The sequence below is a fragment of the Hyperolius riggenbachi genome, chromosome 2 (genome assembly GCF_040937935.1).
Source record: "Hyperolius riggenbachi isolate aHypRig1 chromosome 2, aHypRig1.pri, whole genome shotgun sequence".
NCBI classification, from domain to species: Eukaryota; Metazoa; Chordata; class Amphibia; order Anura; family Hyperoliidae; genus Hyperolius; species Hyperolius riggenbachi.
This window is the reverse complement of record NC_090647.1, coordinates 287670112-287690023: the sequence shown is the minus strand read 5'-3', so window position 1 is coordinate 287690023 and position 19912 is coordinate 287670112. Positions and strand designations below refer to the sequence as shown.

General features: G+C 42.0%; 1 protein-coding gene across 15 annotated transcripts in view; it reads right to left on the bottom strand.

Annotated features, from left to right (window-relative positions):
- ADGRB2 (adhesion G protein-coupled receptor B2) overlaps positions 1-19912 on the bottom strand; it is a 751710-nt gene that overhangs the window by 293475 nt on the left and 438323 nt on the right. For all 15 annotated transcript variants that reach the window (XM_068268896.1, XM_068268901.1, XM_068268898.1 and 12 more), the window contains one exon: positions 14511-14597. In XM_068268896.1, coding sequence (XP_068124997.1) covers positions 14511-14597 — 87 coding nt within the window. The remainder of the gene's footprint in view (positions 1-14510; positions 14598-19912) is intronic.

Genomic DNA, 19912 nt, shown 5'->3' with positions numbered 1-19912 from the left:
CGAACTTCCGCAAAAGTTCACCTGCGGGACGCGAACGTGAACCACGGAAGTTCGCATTGAACCGTTCGCAGGCGAACCGTTCGGCCCAACTCTATTCCTCAGCTTCCACACGGAAGCGTGACATATCTTCCACCTCCTGCTATGATTCTGGCACCCCACTTAACACTCAGTCGGCCGCCACCACCAAAGTGCCATCACCCCAGGGCTCAGCGGTGTGGACATTTTTTTGTGTGTCTGCCTCAGATGAGAGTAATGCCATCTGTACTCTCTGCCACCAAAAATTGAGTTGTGGAAAGGCCAAGAACCGCGTAGGGACAATTTCCTTACAAAAGCACATGATGACAAAGCACAAACTGCGCTGGGATTTCCACCTGAGGAAAAGCAGCACACAAAAGCAACGCAGTGGAAGATAACAGGCCGCAATTATTTCTCAAAAAAGGTGATACCAAAACTGTACCGTGATGTTGAAAGGCAAGTGGTGTCATCTCTGGCACGCAGCATTGGGTCAAGGGTCCATCTGACCACGTGGTCTGCAAAGCACGGTCAGGCCTGCCCGAAGACTAAGTCAGTCCTTACACACAGCATCTCTGCCTGCACGCCGTGTGACTGCCTGCCCCAAGACTAAGTCTAGGCTAGCTACATGCTTAAGAAAAAAAAGTGAAAAAAACCCTCCCGCGGCCACGCAGCCGCGGGAATTAAACCGTCAGGGGTGTTAAATCACTTTAGGCCTCCAGTTTAGCATGCAATGTGATTTCTGCCCTTAAAACACTGCTGTGCGTCAATTCCAGATTTTTTCCCCGGGACTTTTGGCGTGTATCCCACTCCCCCATGCAAAAACTCAGATGTTGGACCCCTTGAAACATCTTTTCCATCACCTTTGTGGCCAGCATAAATGTTTCTAATTTTTGAAAGTTCGCCTCCCCATTGAAGTCTATTGAGGTTCGCAAAAGTTTGCGCGAACCTAACTTTTAGTGGAGGTTCGCGTTCAAGGTTCGCGAACCGAAAATTGGAGGTTCGAGCCATCTCTATGGATCAGTAGGTATGTGGTTGCACATGGAGACCCCTGGAGATTTATTGGCTGCACATGTGGCTCAGGAGGGGTCAATGGCAGCAGTACTTTATGCAGTGCAGCTTTTAATCCCTCCTTGTCCCCAAGTTCAGTCATTAACCCCTCCTGGTCCCCAAGTGCAGCCTTTGTCTCCTCTTGGTCACCAAGTGTAGCAGGTAACTTTTCTAGGTCAAATTATATTTTGATTCCCCACTTAAAGCAAACCTGCAACTTTATTTAAAATAAAAATCAGATACTTACCTCAGGAGGATGAAGCCTCTTGATCCTAATGAGGCTTCCCTGCCCTCCTCAGCAAGCCCAATCCAGCACTGTCACCCCTGAAAGTGCAACAACAATAACAATTCCAGTGGCCTGGCTGTGCAGGCACACTACTCAGATACTTACCTCAGGAGGAGGAAGCCTCTTGATCCTAATGAGGCTTCTCTGCCTCAATTCCAGTGGCCTGGAATGCTTTTGACCTTAGCCGGCAGAACTGGTTGTGCTGTAAGTTCAGGAATGCTGTAATGTCTCTCTGCTAGCAGAGGATACAGAAACTGAAAGCAAAAGTCCTCTGTTATTGTCTCACACTGCCTCCTAGTGACAAGTGGCCATAAATACACATTACTGCAGTACTAATTAATGTGCTAAAATAAATTGCCCTGGAGCACTTGCAAGCCTCTAAATAAATTGGCTACTAAAGGGTTAATGGACACCTATTAGCAAACAGGTTAGGACTTCTGCTTTTTCTCTCTGCATATCTACACCTCACTAATAATTAAAAAAAAAAGTGAAGTCCTAGTATGAGTGTGACAGCAAGCGAGCTAAGAACTTCTTACACAATTGTGCTGTAACAGCACACATATTTCTGTCTTGACAGTTTGACTTTAATAGTTAGAATATTTGGCTGCACATGAAGCTTAGATACTAGATACAATTTGTAAAATAAGATCAATTGACATAGGATAAAAGGAAGACCAGAACCCAGCTTTGAGTTCTAATCAACTTTATTCTCACAAAAGACAGTGTTCATCTCACATATTTCAAACAGTGCAGTAAGAACACTATATGATATCAGATGATTATATGCCAAAAAAAACAGCTGAACTCCTTCAAATGATGGCCATTTTATACACTGTTGTCAAAGAAGACAATCTATATCATCTCTTGGTTAGAGAGGATTGGCAACTTATTAAGTAATTTTACCTTTTACTCTAACTTTAGGAAGAACCCTGAAAAGAGATTCTAAATCTTGGATATTACCCCAGCACTGAAAAACGTATTAGATCTTTTTGTAACAACAAATGGTGGGATGATTCCATCAAGTATTTGGGAATTAGTATCCTTAAACACCTTTTTTCCTTTAATTATAATGCTGTTATTTGTGACAGTAAAAAACACTCAAGGGCAGGGGCAATATACTTTATCCAGAGAGCGTACTAGCTCTTTCCTGAAGAATCAATCACCTTGATACAGGGTCTGGCCAGAGAATGATTCTACCCTCTGATAAGGCCAATTCTTTTGTTTTTTAATGAATATTTTTTTAAATCTTTGTTTGGCCCTGCCCCCCTTTTGACTTTAGCAGATAAGATAACCCAAAATTTGTCCTTGGTCTTGAACAGGTTTGGTTTACCAAGGCAGAACTAGATAATAACAGTAAAGTTATTGATGGCGTTAAAAGATTACATTAGGTGTGAGGCACTCAATCTTGTTCCCTGAGGTCAACATCCACCCTTTATTCTCTTCAGCTATCTAGCTAATATCACCCATTTTAAAAAACAATCAGGTCCCACTAGGACGAACCTCACCTACTACATCTGTTCCTAATTAAGAAAAGGTCCACTGGGGTTCTCTCCCGGTTTTATAAGCTTGTGCTGGCTTGTTATTCTGCACAAACCAACATAATTATGTCTACATGGGAAAAAGAGTTGGATATCAGCAAAGGTGACTGAACTTGGCAGAAAATCATTAATTATATTTGGTGGCTCAAATACATACCAGTTATTACAATATACAGTAAATCACTGAAGAGAAGGTATTCAACTGCTTGTTTGAACTTTAGGTTTGGCTGTTTCTCATTGCCTATCTGCTGGCGCTGTTCACAAGAGGCAGAGAACAATGGTCATGTTTGATTGACTTGTTATCTCTTACCAAAATTTTGTAATTTTGTAAGTAATATTGCTAGTCTCATAGCTAAAAAGTGAATCAATGAAAAATGGAGAAAAAATACTGTTTCTAATTTCAAGGAGTTGCATCAGGGTATGGAATGCCCTGGAATTGTGGCCTTGCATTCATATTTAACCCCCGATATTTACGTTAAAATAAGAAACGTTAAGATGGCACTGGCTAATCCCACACCCTTGGGTTGGGCTTTCGGTAGTAAACAAAGCAGTGAGCGTTTAGCTGGACAGTGGACCCTCTATGACAATATAAGAGTATTAATTTCTAGGTCTGGAGGCAATAGTTGACCAGGTTGTCCAGGTCAGAAGAGACACATGACAGTGTGTACAACACCGTTGAAATAAAGTTGTGTTAGAACAAAGTTAGAACAAACGCACAGTGATGGAGGGCAGGCTAATTGTTTCCAAGACCCAGTAAATGTTACTAAGGGGAGGGGGGCAAGGGCAGCTGAGGAAATACATTGGGATCAATATGTGCCTTTTACACAGTACAAAGGCATAAGGGTCATGTATTTGACATTCTTCAATGGTCCAAAGTGGGTAAAGCAATTTGAAATGATAACAATGGCCAAGGTACTGCAATCTAAAGTAGAAGTCTGGTCTAGCTTATCACAACTCAGATATGAGCGGTTGACCTTTCGCTTTTTAATGAGACACAGACGCTAAACATGGCCTTATTTCTTGTAATGAAACCACGTTTTCACTTTTGTCTCATTATAACACATAAGGTCAAGTTTTCATTCATGTCTGTAATATGCTTTTCCAATATAAAGTAACCCTAAGAATATATATCTCTCCGCACTAGAACCATGTTGCTTAACTGCTTTTTTGCTGTCGTATAAATCCTTGCTCTCCTGTCCTGACATTGCACACTGCCTGTCTAACCAGTGTAAATGAATACCTTTTAGTAGAATAGTTATCATTGCTCAAGCAATGAGGCAGCACTACCCCAGCTCACAATAGGGTTAATTCATTAAGCTGCGCTGCTAAATAGATGAGAGGAGCATGCGTTATGCGCATGTTACATGCAGTAGTGAAGTGTAGCGTGCGCTGCTAACTTGTTTGCTCTCCTTGCTAAGAACAGCCACCCCACTGAAGCTGCCCTGAACCCCGCACTTTGATTGGCCAAATAGGCTGCCTGTCAAGTGACAAGCAGCCTCTCATTAAGCTGTGCTGCTTCAGCATGTGAGTAGTGATAAGTTTTGTTTGGTAGTAATTTTGTAGCCAAATTTGCAATTATGATACAAAATCGTAATGCGAAATTTCAAACTATTGCAAAATTCATTTAGTAGAGAATCATTATCATGATGCCCAATTTGGCAATGGCTTGTTTTTTTATATAACTTTCTCATTCCCATAGTCTTCAGTGAATTTGTGCAAAAATGTGGTTTCTCATGCCCACTCATTGGTGAATTCCTTGAACGTACTTTTCTGTAACATTCCCGAAATAAGGATTACCCATGAAATCACAACTGTGACCAGAATCGTGATTGCGAAAATTACATGAAAATTAAGGAAAGGGAAATTACCCCTTATGACCAACCCTACCAGTGGGCATATCCAGCCAACTTTGACTAAGGGCACATACTGAGCCCGATATGCGTCAGTTTGATCCTGTGGATGTCTATGTCTTTTTGTGGATTTTTGCAATAAAGTCATCCAGCTTTTTGCGAACTCATCTGAAGTCTGCGGATCCTTCTCTTGTTGCTTATGATGATTTAACTTATCCAGATCCAGCACCAGTGAGTATGCCTAAGGGGGTTACAGAGCATATGGATTTACTCTACTTATCTCTATATCCAACAAACATGGGCTGATTTTTTTTTTTGAAAATGATCCGCTATTATGTTGCAATAAGTTGCAGCCCCTATCTGTGTCATACTAGAATATAGTGAAGGTTGCTGAAAGGTTAGTAAAATAGCAATTGTGTGAGTGTAGTCTCATGCAGTTGCCCACAATGAAAACGTATTTCTTTTTTTTAATAATGTCCACATTTCCTGGTTTTGTTCTGAAAAAAAAAAATCAACTACAACAAAAAAACAACAACCCTTCTTGCTGTGGATGTTCTATGCAGCTGCAATTCCACACTCACTAATTCACAGACTTCTCAGCAACTGTCACCGTGATCTAATGTGAAGCATACGAGGGTGGCAAATCCTATCATAGCAGACAGTTATTATTTACTTCAGAGCAGGTTTGCTGAATCATTTATGATATGCCCACTGCAGATGCTTGGTGATCTCTGGAGATGTGTTAGTAAAGTAGGCCCTGGGCTGCATCAGAAAACATCAGCCAGAGCAATAATGTGAAAGTGCTATTTTATGGAACTTATACAGTAATGAGAAAAATACCCAAGCTGAGGTTCAGTTTTAAAATGCATATTATGTGGTACATAGCATTTTTTTAAATTATTATTACCTTACTAACTAGGTCTGCAAAATCATCTTCCAGTGCCAATATAATGCCACTTGGTTGGCCTGAACAATGGTATGCAAGTAAAACCAAACTCCTCCCCTTAATCCATTACCATGTATGAAGTTGTCAGGGATGAAATGGGAGGGGCACTAGCCAATATTTCCACATAAATACAGAGAGGATCGCCTCACCTCTCTGTGGACAGCGTTGCAGCAAATATGCGTTTTCTGCTCAGTTTGAAATAAAGCTTTTAAACCTTCCTAAACTCTCCACAGAGTTTTTTAAATGTGCTAAGTAAAAGCGTTGTGAGAAATGTTTTTTTTTTTTTCTTTTAAAGCAGACAGGAAGGGGTGATGAAAAGTTACATGGCTTTTATTCACACACTGGGGCAGATGTGAAGAGGTGGTACACACTAAGCAGAGAGCAGCTGTACTGTAAGGTAAGGAGACTCTGCTGAGCTTTAGTACTGGCTACAAAGAGTTAATCCTTCAGCGGTAGAGGAAAGAGGTGGGTGGGTTCAGCTGACAGCTATGTGCTAAGGAGTGCATGCTGTTCACTACCTGGGTGTGCTCATTTTCTTAGCAGCTACCAATTTCATGAAGGTCACAAGATTGTCTTTTCCAATGGGTATTTCTCTGCATCAAAAATAAAAACTGTGGGACTAATGGCATAGACGGTCCCTATTCAGATTTATGACCAATGAAAAATGTGATCAGCTAAACTTAGGCTGCCGCTTCAACAGAAAGAACATTTTAAAAACTGAGTGGCAATCAATAAATAACATGTTGACACTAGTTATTGCCAAAAATTCATTTGCCAAGAAAGGATTTAAATTCAGATTATTCATCCTTCCAGCAATATAGAAAAGTGCATAGAAATAATGCATGGACATTTTGCCAACAACATTGGGATATTGTCCCTGATCTTAATGTTTAACTCTGCTCTCCTTGCTGATCTGTGTATGTACTATCACTTCAAAAGGATCTTACCTGGGCATGTAGCTTGTATGCAACTGTCATGTATGGAATATAAAAAAAAAAATGATCAGGGGCTTAATCACATTTATGGCTATAGGATGTCACATTTGAACAATTAGTTACCACCTGATGACCTACAAAAGTGGAGATGACAGCACTCATACTTCTGCCATAACAGCAGAGTCTCTGTAGAGTTCAGATGTATCTCGATTGTACTGAGGAACACAAATCCAGGAGTATGGTGTGCCAAGGAGCCCAATACGAATAAAAGCGGCAAGATATAAAATGACCAACAATGCTTGCCATATTGTGATCTCTGGATGCTAAACATCACGGGGCGAAATGCAGTTTATGCTGTTAGTTACAGAAGAGCAAGTTTCACCACACTGTTTTTCACAGAAACTCAGAAGACATACTATTGCAGCACAATATTATCATGCCTAAAGCAGGTCATACATAAAAAGGGCCACAGTCAACACAGAGCTTCTAATTCAAATAGATAAAAATTGTCTTGTACCAGTAAAGTAATTAATAATACCATACGAGTTTCTGATTGGCCATATCTAACTGGCAGTACAAGCCCCGGGCATGGTTTTAGGTAGAATAGGGCCCTGGCCATACATGAATGTGGAACCTCTAACATTTTCATTCATTACGAGCAGTAAAAGTTTTTGCAAACTCCACAGTCCTTGACTTGGAGCCTCTGAGGAGATTGGCACCCTGGAGGATTGCACATTCTGTCCCCTGAGTACAGGCCTTGCCTAGCACAGCATGGTAATATCAGTAGTGTCACTCATAATGTAGTTTTCTATGTTTCATGAGTGGGTTTGAAGTAAACTATAGATGTTGCTTAAGTAAGTCATTTAGATTGCTGCTGTATCTTTTCTACAGTCGACCTACCGCCAGAGCAGGATTATCCACCAGGCAACCTAGGCAGGTGCTTAAGGCCTAGTGGGTGTCAAGGGTCCTACCTGCCACCTTCTTTGACCTCTCTCCACTTCAGCTTACCAAAAGGACCACAAGGGCCCCCAACTCTACTCCCTTGCCTAGGGCCCCATTGCATCTTCATCCATCTCTGCCTACAGCTCTGAAAGAAACTCTGTAACTACAAAAGTTCCCCTGGGGGTACTCACCTTGGTAGGGGGAAGCCTCCGGATCCGATTGAGGCTTCCCCCGTCCTCCTGTGTCCCACGGCGGTCTCACTGTGCCCCTCCGAACAGCGGGCATGTTTACCTCCCCGGCTTCAGCGCAGGCGCAGTATCTGCTCTCCGCTCAGAGATTGGCGAAAATACCCGATAACTATCAGCCCGCTCTACTGTGCAGGTGCAAGTCTCCTGCGTCTGTGTAGCAGAGAGGACCCGACAGAGATCAGGTATTTCCGCCTATCTCCGTATGGTTTGCCACAACAGCGCCTCCGCTGGAGCCAGGAAAGTTAAATAAATCAGCGCATGTCAGCCTTGTCAAGGGAGGATTCCGGGACACTCCGGGTGAGCCAGCGGCCCAGCGCTGGACTGCTTGCAGCTACAGCGGAGGGGGAAGCCTCATTGGGACCCTGAGGCTTCCCCCTCCCGAGGTGAGTACCCCACAGGGAACCTTTTTTTTTGTTACAGAGTCTCTTTAAATGAATGACTCTCTTCTTCTTGAATATGAGCTGGAAGAAACGACTTAAAAATACCTTCTACTTTAAGTGTAATTCAAAGCAAGCTATTATTCCCCCTTTTTGCACTTGGATAAAGCAAGAAAGTTTTGAAATCTACCTTTATACCTGTCTGTGTTTTGGCTGAAAGGGTTTTCACCTCCCCATATAACCTAAACCACCGATTATTGCACTTGAATTCTGGATTTCCAATAAGTTCCACCAATTTAAAATTGAGCTAATCAAACCCGGTAGCTGCTGATTAATTAGCTGACATGTGGTCATTTAGTCAGCAAATAATAGTCTGCATTAAAAGTAAACATTGAAGTCAACCTCTAGTCAGGAAGAACAGAAAGTGATGTGAAATCTATCCAAAGTGGACACAAGTTTGCAACTAAAAAAACACACACTTTAAAAAAAAAATAGTGTGGGGAATATCTCTAAGGCATTTATATATCCTTGAATGTTAAACCCTTTTAGGATTGGACTTGTTTTCCACTGCACATGTTTTTCCACATTTTTCGGTGCCTACTTCTTTTTTCTGTGTTTGCATTTGTGGTGAAAGTCAATAGGAGTGCAAGAAAATACCAAACAATGTACTATGAGATTTTCTTGCAATTTTTTTTTTTAGTTTTAACTCCCCCCCTCCCCCAACGAATCATCAGCAAAATAAACAACATGATATCAAAATAAATGATCCAATGAAAACTGCATCAAAACAAAAAAAGACCTGGGAATGAACACAAAATTGTGATCATAGAGTGTTTGCAATAGCGATTTGCAGTGGAGAATGAGCCTAAAGGTGCCCACGCATAATATAATCTACTTACCAAATGTATGTAGTAGAGGAGTAAACTGAGTGAATAGTCTTTGAAAGGTTATTCTCTCATAAAACATTGTGCAATCAAGACTGTATCATTAGTGGGAACCTTTAGAATGTAATAATAATCTGACAGAGATACAAACACCTTTCCACTCCATTTAGAACTAACATGCAACATTTTTAGCGGAGTAATTCTTTAGGAAGCCAATACTTTATGTTTCCAGCGCAGGATAGAAACTTAATGCAGGTATCTGATGAAGCCCTAAATGTTCAATTTCACCTTGAATTTGTAAATCTTGCCAGTTAAACAAAATGTGTCCTGAAAGCTAGCAATATCAATAGAATATGCCACTAAAGGCATTTATATATATTCCATTTCTTGTTGTTTTGAACTAAAAGGCTTAGCCTGCTGTTGTAAAAGGGAAATAATTCAATGCCTGGATATAGCATATAAAGCAAGTGTGACATAGCATTGGATCTACAGGTAAAATATCAAAGCATGCGGTTTCTCTCCAAATTGTAAAATGGCTTAATGCTGTGCCTAGAGGAATATATGTGAGAAGTTGTCTTCATAACATTCACTGGAACTGAGTTCTGAAGTGATAATTTCTGCATTCAGCTAGTCAGTTCATTATAATGTGCCTACTTCAGAAGATATTTGTCTGGCAGAGGGCTTGGAAATATGCTTTTTGCCTAACAGAGATAGCTGGTGGTTCTGCTGCCATAATCTCTGCAGCTAATAAGAAATTGCCTAGCATATCATGTATTTTGCTGTCAATAGCAAAATAGAGCTCGGACCTATCCTAGAGCAGAACATCAACAAAGTATAATCTCTTAACTATATCTATTTGACAGTGAAAATTCTGACTTGCAGATTAAAGTGAACCAGTGTCCAAATCATTATGCATGTTGCTATTTTATGATTGCTTTGTGTTGGGCTTCAAGTGTCATTTTCTTTGCTCTGAAGTTGCCTTTTTATGTGCCTACTTAGTGAGACTAAAATGAGCATGAGGACTAAGAAAAAGAAAAGTTCAAATGCTCATAACCCCGGTAAAGTCCTCACCAAGGCAGGCTTTATACTTTTTGTGCCCCTAAGCCAATTATTTTGTTAATCCCCCTTTATTGTGCAGTTGTGCTCCTTTCATTCCATGTGCAGCCCCCTCTTTCATGCATATCATCCATGTACTGTAGCCCTTTCTTTCATGAACAGCTCCCTTGGGCATCATTTTCCCTTTTTTATGTGTTGCTACCCATTTTCAGCCTCCTCTTTAATGTGTAGCCACCCCTCTTTCATTTTCAGGTGCCCCCTGAGGATGCAGCTACCTAAGGTAGCTGCATCCTTTGTGGTCTTTCCAGAAATCTGAACCTGGTCCTCACTGGTGCTGGACCAAGTTATCCAGACTCCAAGACAAATGAAAGAAGATCCGCAGAGCTCAAGTGAGTACCAAAATCGGCTTCTTTATTATCTTCAGATGGACACATGATACAAAGACATCCACATGCAATATATGTAGCATGCAACACATATTTGTGTGGAGTTTTTGCATGCAACTTATATATTTATTGCAAAGAATATACACCGGTATGCAACATATATTAATTGCAAAAGCTCTTGCCTGCAACACATATTTGTGTAGAGTTTTTGCATGCAACATATTGCATCCAATCAGTGGTGTAACTAATTAGCTTTGCTCCCTATTACGAGTTTTACATGATGCCTCTGGAACTATTGATAAGGAGCCTCAAAACATACCAAGGACAGCTGCAGTGTCAGAGGGGTGTAATCAGAGTAGACCTGGAACGGGTTTAATCAGAGCAGACCTGGAACCCACTAGCATTATGTTACTAAGCCATTTCTGAGCGCTTTGTGATTTGAAAAGCTCTTGTTAATGTAATTATATGGGTGTGATCCCACTTGAGCAATGTAATTTTATAAAAATCACCCATAGCATTGTATTAGCAAGAGCTTTTCAAATCACTAGCACTTAGAAAAGGCGGCTAAAGGGTTTGAGCCTTAAGAAAAATTTGTTAAGGATTGCTACTATTCAATGCACATTTAGGCCTTTTTCACAGTGCAACGTTAAAGTTGCACGTTAGAAAATGTTCCAACGCAGACTAACGCACAGCAATACAAAGTCTGTGTGACATTCACAGTGCACACGTTGCGTTGTGTGTAACGTGTAGCAATATTTAGAAAGTGCTGCATGCTGTGCGTTTAGCAATACATTTGCTGCTTTATGTGTGTTGCACATGGTCAGTAAGGTGTTTTTTTTTTAAATGTAACGCATGCGCCGTTTTTGTTCCATGAGTATGCGACGAAAACAGCGCTCCAAGAGAAGTAAAACGCTATGCGAAATAACGTCCAATTTTATAACCTACATGCGCTGTGTTAGGGGCATGTCCTGCGACTTTAACATCGCATCAAACGCAACGTCCCACTGTGAAAGAGGCCTTAACCCACATAGCACCAATAGTGATGCAGCGAACAAATGTTCACGAACCGTGGAGGGAATGTAGAGGAGGACAGTGGGTACAAGGGGAAAACTTTTTTTTTTTAAAAAGACCTTATAGTTTTTCAGAAAAATCGATTTTAAAGCTCTAGTTCTGAGTGTGGGAAATGTTTCAACGGTCACCAACTTTAGCAGTTAATTGCAAAGCTCCCGAACGTGCTAGAAAAACCTAATTTGCAGGGGATGTTAAGGAGGCCAATGGAAACAAGTGGAATTTTTGTTTAGTAAAATAGCAAAGTCACTGCGCTAAAATGACAGATAATGTATTAACATGTATATAAATATATATATATTTAATTTTTTTATATATGTTCAGAGTATGGGAAATATAAAAAAACTGATGTGGGGTCCTGACGGAGATCTTCATTTAAGGTCGGGACCCCAGAGGATAGAGAATATTGGCGTGGGACTTTTCCAAGGATATTGGCGTGGGGACTTTTTTTTAAAGATACAGGTAAGTATTTCTGGTTAATTAAGATTAATAAGGGATTTTTGCATTATTGTGTTTTTATTTTATTTAACCCTTTCTGGTAACAGGCAAGGGATACTAAGTACCCCTATACTCATTTCTCCTGGGGAGGTGGTGGGCATCTGGGAGTCCCCTTCTTAAAGGGGACTCCCAGATGCCACCATGAACCAAACCCCCGGGACGTCGATGGCCCCCACCTCCTCCTGGGGCACCGGAGGTGGGGAAGAGCCCTTTATCCATGGATTGGACAAGGGCTCTGGGGAGAGGGGGAGGCTTGCCCCCCCCATACCATGGACCATGTGGGCTGGTATAGCTTATGGTGCAAAGCCCCACGCGGCCAGGGCACTGCATTCTGGCTATCTCAGCCTGCATGGGGACAAGGAGTTAAAGAGGCTCAGGAGAGAGGATCCCACATTTTTTTGTTATATTTCCCACACTCTGAACATATTAAAAAAAATAATAATAATAATTTATATAAATATTAATACATTATCTGTCATTTTTAGCGCAGTAACTTTGCTACTTTTTTTCTCTAACTTTAACATTGATTTTCTTCAAAACTATAAAGTCTTTTTGAAGATGTTCCTGTTGTACCCACTGTTCTCCTTCACATACCCTGCAAATTTAAATGCGAATGGCGATTAGCCTACTTTCGCCACGGACTGTCCGCTGGCGAACTGTTTTAGACATCTCTAAGCACCAATGCAAAGCAAAGAAGATAAATGAAGGAGGGCCATTAGTGGACCCCTCTGGTACAAGGGCCCCATTGTGGTCGAAACCTCTGCATCCCCTATTGCTACCTCACTGCATCTAACATATATTTGTGTAGTTTTTGCATGCAACACAGATTTATTGCAAAATTACACAGCAAAAACAAGTAGCAGTAGAGAATTGTACCGCATTAGCCATCAGTAAAATTGTACCGTATTAGCCATCAGTAAAAGGAAAAAGGATCATACCATTTATTGGCTTACTTAACCTCCTTGCCGATTATCCCGAGCTCAGCTCGGGGTAACCTGCGCAGGAGGACTTCTCAGGCCACGCTGGGCAGATTTGCATAATTTTTTTTTATTGCAAACAGCTAGCCCTTTGCTAGCTGCGTGCATATTACGATCGCCGCCGCTCACCGCTGATTCGCCGCTACCCACTGCGCCCCCCTCCAGACCCCTTGCGCAGCCTGGCCAATCAGTGCCAGGCAGCGCTGAGGGGTAGATCGGGATTCCCTCTGACGTCCCGGCGTCCATGACGTCGGTGACGTTATCCCGCCCCGTCGCCATGGCGACCGGGGAAGCCCAGCAGGAAATCCCGTTCTGAACGGGATTTCCTGCTTACTCTGATCGTCGGAGGCGATCAGAGTGGGTGGGGGGATGCCGCTGCTCAGTGGCTATCATGTAGCGAGCCCTGGGCTCGCTACATGATTTAAAAAAACAACAATTAAAAAAAAAGTGCTGCGCCGCCCCCTTGCCGTCAGAATTGGAACGGCAAGGGGATAAAAAGAAAAAGAGTAACTTAATAATGGAATATGGAAGACTTATTAGTTGACAGCCTTTTGCAGCAAGTAAAAAAATATACATTTGCTGTTTGATACTAAATGGCAGATTGTCTATCTGCAGTGCCCATTTATTAGGACACTTTGGATATGCTTTTAATTATACCCACAGAGTACTAAGATTGTCTGTGCTACTAATATGACTGCAGTGCAAGCAATTACATTATACATTTTTAATTTGCTTTCAAAACTGCCTGAAACACATAATGCTGTACTATGCAAATTTAAAAGCCAAGTTTGGGCCCACCTATAACTGACAGGTTTTGGAGTAGTCCATCTCCTCATGGGAGATTCCAGGGATTTTCTTTGTTTTCAAAAGCATTTCCTAAAATGACAGTTGCTAAGTCTAACTGCCAGAATAGTGCACAAGTGATAGGGAGCCTGGCTGATATCCTACTATTTTGGCAATTCTACTTAGCAATTGCCATACAGGAAATGCTTTTGAAGTCAAAGAAAACCCTAAAAATCCCCCCATGAGGAGATGGACTAGTCCAAAACCTGTCAATTCTGAAAGATTGTAACTGCCTACTTTTTTGATGATAGTGGTCCCTTAACTGCTTTCTTCTTTTTTGCTATAGTTGTCCTTTATTTGAGACTAATAGCATGGCGTGGGAGCAGGTAAGTCCAAGCTCAACTGTCATTTTGTAGAGACCATATTTGATACCTTAAAAATGGCGTGCAGGATATCAGAGGAGAAGCTAGAGGATCTTAGAGTGAAGGATGCAAGAAGCTGTGCTACAGTCACATCAATAGCAAAAGGAATTAATACTCTAACTTTAAAGAACTCCTCACTGCAGACTCTGTTATGTGTTTCATTGCATGCATGCACTTATGTGGAAGGGTAAAGTGAGAAACCACGAGTAGAAACTGTCAGACAAAGTAGGACCTATATGGGCTGTGCCTTACCTGTCTGTGCCATGTACACAGCTGGCTCATCAGCTGACCGTGGTCTCTGGGTTTTCACCTTCTGATTCTCCTCCTGCTCATCTTCTCCTGCAGAATAAAAAGAGGAAACTATTAGTGACAGGATACGTAGTGACATACACACTGCCCTGATCTTACATTCTTTACAAATGAACATACCACTACTATTCATTTTGATGTGAGTCTTCCTCAGGATGAAAGTTAAATATGGGTATCCTCACTATGATAGGAGACAGGAGCAAAGATGCGTCTGTCATATTTACAGGGCATTTTGTATTTAGGTCCGTTTCAGAACAGCAAAGGTGATACATGGTTGTACTGAGTTACTGGTAGGCTTGGTTCACACATAAATCTGCACATATCCAGTCCACCGGTAGGCTTGGTTCACGCATAAATCTGCACATATCCGGTCCAGTCCAGTACTGTCCTGTCCTGTCAGTGGCATCACTTTTCTATCAGTTTAACAAGACCAAGCAAAGACCTTTTACAGGACCGCACCAGAAATGTACAGATTTATGTGTGAACACAGCCATAGAAAGAAACAAATGCAAAACTGATGCCAACTGTCAAAAATTGAAAAAGAGAAAAGACCGAGAGCCCAAAATAGTGTAGTATGTTTTTGTAGGGGATGAGATTAATGAAAGTAAGTAATATACTCACAAGTCAGGGTTGCCTCAAGAGCAACCACTGTAAACGCAGGTGGGGAGAACAAGCCTGTCCCCACTCAGAAGTAAAACGTCGCTCTCTGTGGATAGAGGAATTGTAGGGCGGGTCACCCTTCCACCAAGGGTGGACTTCTGTATGTAAGAGGTGTACAGAGGCGCCGGAAGTATAAAAGTGGCTAAAAGGTTTTAAAATGTTTTGGTCGCGGTGGTGGACCGGCCGACCACAAACGGACAACAAGGCTGTTGTTTTTAAATAAATGTTGACAGAGGTGCCAAGCTTCATCCAGACTTCACGCTGTGTTGTTGCTCCTGCCCCCTATTGCCTGAAGAAGCGGGTTGCTACCCGCGAAACGCGTTGCGACTATTTGCTGGGAGCTTTCTGAATAAATTTTATGTATATTTATTTAAAAACAACAGCCTTGTTGTTCGTTTGTGGTCGGCCGGTCCACCACCGCGACCAAAACATTTTAAAACCTTTTAGCCACTTTTATACTTCCGGCGCCTCTGTACACCTCTTACATACAACTGTCAAAAATTGACAGGACAGAACTGGGCACCTTTTTATGTGTGAACCAAGCCTTACTAGTTCAGCATAATGCTCCTTATGTCAATATCTATTTACAATACGTATTTCCTATGATGCCTCCCAAGTGGCTGAAGTAGGTGTTGAAACCTTTTCCAACAAATAGTAGCTACTAGAAAAATCAAGGCATAGCTGTTCTCTTACTTTAGTAAATCAACCCCATAGTCTCATCAACTTGACAAAGCACACCATAACTGCATGGTAAAGCTGTCAAAACTGGACTGTTGTTAGCCTTTTTGATGATGTATAGGGCTTGATCCAATTCACTTTATCTCCTACGCTTTCTCCTAGCTGATATTTCACGTCTGATATATCAATAAAATGCATTTTCAAGCCACCAGCAAGAAAGAAAATACTCAGAATAGTTTTTTGATAGTATTATTTTCTCCAAATTTTTGGTATTTTTTCAATTGCAGAGTGCTACAAAATTATTTTAAACAGAAGATGAAAATTATTTTCTTGGAGAAACTTAAAAGAAAAAGTGAATAGGATGGGACCCATAGAATCCTGTTTGACACAAACACAGTGTCTGTGTTTCAGTGTGAGATACTCCTTCTCTTGCATTAATACAGCCAAACAGGGCTGGATTTGTACTCTTTACCGCCCAAGGCCTCTATCACCAGCTGCCCCCCTTCAATATAGGTAGTGAGATGACCCATCCCCCCTTTCCTCCAGTATAGGTATCCTTATGACCCCTCCCTCCAGTATAAGTAGCCAGAAGAAGCCTCCCCCTTTCCCTCCAGTATAGGTAGCAAGATGATTCCCTAAATCCCTCCTCCCCCCTCCTTCAGTATACGTAGTTAGCTCGCCTTCACACTGCAGCACATCAGTGTTACTCATATCTCCGATTATCTCCAGTGCAGGACCTTCCTCTTCCTGTCTGTCTCCAATGCAGCCCAAGTCCATAGCCGCTGGCCACAATGCAAACGTGCACAGAGAGCAGTGGCTGCTGCACAGGCCGCTGGCAGCAGAGTACCACAGTCAGGTGCTTGCCTGATCTCCCTGCATTGCAGCCTTTGCAAGCTTGCAAATACTGCACCAGTTTAGCCTGTTGCTTTGGTGCCCTTGCTCCTGTGGTGCCCTAGGCCATGGCCTAGGTGGCCTTGGCCTACATCTGGCCCCGCAACCAAAGATCTGCACAAGTCAATATAAAACTCTGAGATTGCTAAGGAGATTGGTTTAAAGTACACCTGAACTAAGAAGGATATGGTGGCTCACATGTTTATTTAAAACCATACTTTTTTCCTGGCATCCTGCTAATCTAGTCAGACTTCAGTCAGACACATCTATTCTGCATGCTTGTTCAGTCTATGTCTAAAACTATTAGAGACCGAGGCTCAGCAGGACAGTCAGGCAATCTGAATTGTTTAAAAGGAAATAAAGTTGTCCCCCTCCATATCCCCCTCCATATCCCTCTCACTTCAGGTGGAGCACGGTGGTGTAGTGGTTAGCGCTTTTGCTTTGCAGCACTGGGCCCCGGTTCGAATCCCAGCCAGGTCAACATCTGCAACGAGCTTGTATGTTCTCCCCGTGTCTGCATTAGTTTCCTAAGGTTACTTCGGTTTCTTCCCACAGCCCAAAAACATACAGAGAAGTTAATTGGCTTCTCCCTAAATTGGTCCTAGACTACGATACATACACTACACGATACATACATAGACGTATGACTATGGTAGGGATTAGATTGTGAGCTCCTCCAAGGGACAGTTACGTGACAAGACAATATACTCTGTACAGCGCTGCGGAAGATGTTGGCACTATATAAATACTAAATAATAATAACTTCAGGTGTGCTGATGATACCCAGAAGCCATCACAGACCTGGCTGCGGGGGTGTCACACACAGTTTTAATAGTTCGTCATGAAGAAATACAGCTAGATTGTTTCCTGGCAGTGTCAGGAGAGCTGCAGCTGTCCAGCCTTGAACTGCATGTTCAGTGCTTCAGTGAGATAATAGTGAGAATGTGTAAAGCAGGGCTGCTATCAGGTGCTTTTCTGTTGGAAGTTATTGTCCTATTCTGGAAGCAGCACTATAGCAGTCATCCAACTGGAGGAGTGGGAATCCCTCATGGGCTGGCGGCTGTGGGTTTAGCTGCAGGCAGTGCACATTCAGTCCAATTAACCTTTCAATCATTACCTGCCTGGCACGTCAAAAGAATAACAATTCTTATTGTTACTGTAATTTAGTTAGGATTTACTAATGATGAAAATAGACTTATTCAGTAAAGCAGAGCAAAGATCAGCCATAATGTGCATAGGGCATTAATTCACAGCCTTCAATCCTAGCATCCAAAGAGGAGTTGTGACTGAATGTTATGAATAACCACATTAAATATTGTATTTTTTTACTTACACAAAGAGAATAATTGCCAAGTAATGACATTGCACTGACTTCCTGTGCAGAAATTTTAATTAGTGCAACAATCACAATAGTTGATTGCTATTTAGAATGCCATCAGCCTCTTCCCTCTACAATAGCACTGCTGAAAGCCATTACTACAGTCAGAAGTGGAAACTAAAAGAAAAAGCTGCTTGGTAAAGTAACCCTGAAGTGAAGATAAAGGACACCCCAAGGGAAAATAAACTAATGAAATAAACAATTGTATCTATCTTCCTTCTCCTCAAAATGACTTTTTAAGATATTCCACAGTTAAGTTTATTTTATGTTTAAATCTACTTTTTTAAGTTTTAACGGTTTTATTGTTTTTGCTCAATGACACACTCATTGAAGTATGCCAGAGCTAAAATCTATGAACTATTGACCAATTTTATCTCTTTTCTGTCCTCAGAAGCCATTTTCTGCTAGGAAAGTGTTTTATAGTTGGAATTTCTTATCAGTGAGCGTCACACTGTAGTCACTTCCTGTCTGTCCTGAGTCAGGACTGAGTCAGCCACTTACATACTAGATATTAAGCTCTTACAGGCAGAGAAGGAAAAAAAGGAACACAGCATAGTTATTTGTGTGCTAGGCACTGTACATACACACGTCTATCTCATCATGTCACACGTCACTTCGGGTATCCTTTAAAACCCCTCAGTTGTGAAGTGGTTAAACATATTGAGAATGGCCACAGCATGCAGTGGGGTGTTTGTACCCAGATTCCTCCTGAAGCTTTGCCCCTTCTTAATTACTATTTTGGTGTAACACCCTGTGGTAGCCTCAAGGCAAATCCATCTGCCAGAGCGTAAGCTAAATTCAGTGCCAATCTCCGCCCATTTCTGCCCACAACATGAGATCAATTCATACCCATCTTCCCCTAGCCAGTCCATCTGTTTGTGCTGTGAGGGAGAGGTGGGCAGAGACTGAGGCCACACTGTGGGCATGGAGGGGCTTAGGCTGGCAATTTATCTGGTTCGTGGTTTGGTGGCTTCTCTGACATTCAAGTTGCCCACAGCTTGCCGACAGGGTTTGCGACACTATACTAATGAGAAAGTAGGAACACTTCAGAAGGGATTTTAGTACAGCAGGGCCTAGTGTTGGGCGAACATCTAGATGTTCGGATTCGGGCCGAACAGGCCGAACATGGCCGCGATGTTCGGGTGTTCGACCCGAACTCCGAACATAATGGAAGTCAATGGGGACCCGAACTTTTGTGCTTTGTAAAGCCATTGCCCTTTTGAAATGGTGTGAGATTTTGGAACGGTAAATAGGAGGCCCAATGAAAGCCTATGGGGGATTTTACCAATTTTGGACCCCTGTAACTCTGGTTTGCAGAGATGTAGGGACCCCATCTTTGGAATCCAAGTCTAACAATATGTCTTCTACCTGCATGAGACATTTCATGAGATTCAGACGTTGCTAACGGCCATTGCTGCGATTTATGTACGTCACCATCACTACCATTGAAATAGCCCAAATAAACAGGTTTTTGTGACCCTAGGCTATGACCTCTTCGGCCTAGGGGCCCGAAACTCACCAGTCATGTTCCCCCTAAGGGTCCCTACAATGCTAAAAATTTGGTACTGCTGAGCCATTGCCCTTTGAAAAGATGTGAGATTTTGGAAAGTGAAATAGGGAGGCAATGAAATCCTATGGGGGATTTTACCAATTTTGGACCCCTGTAACTCTGGTTTGCAGAGATGTAGGGACCCCATCTTTGGAATCCAAGTCTAACAATATGTCTTCTACCTGCATG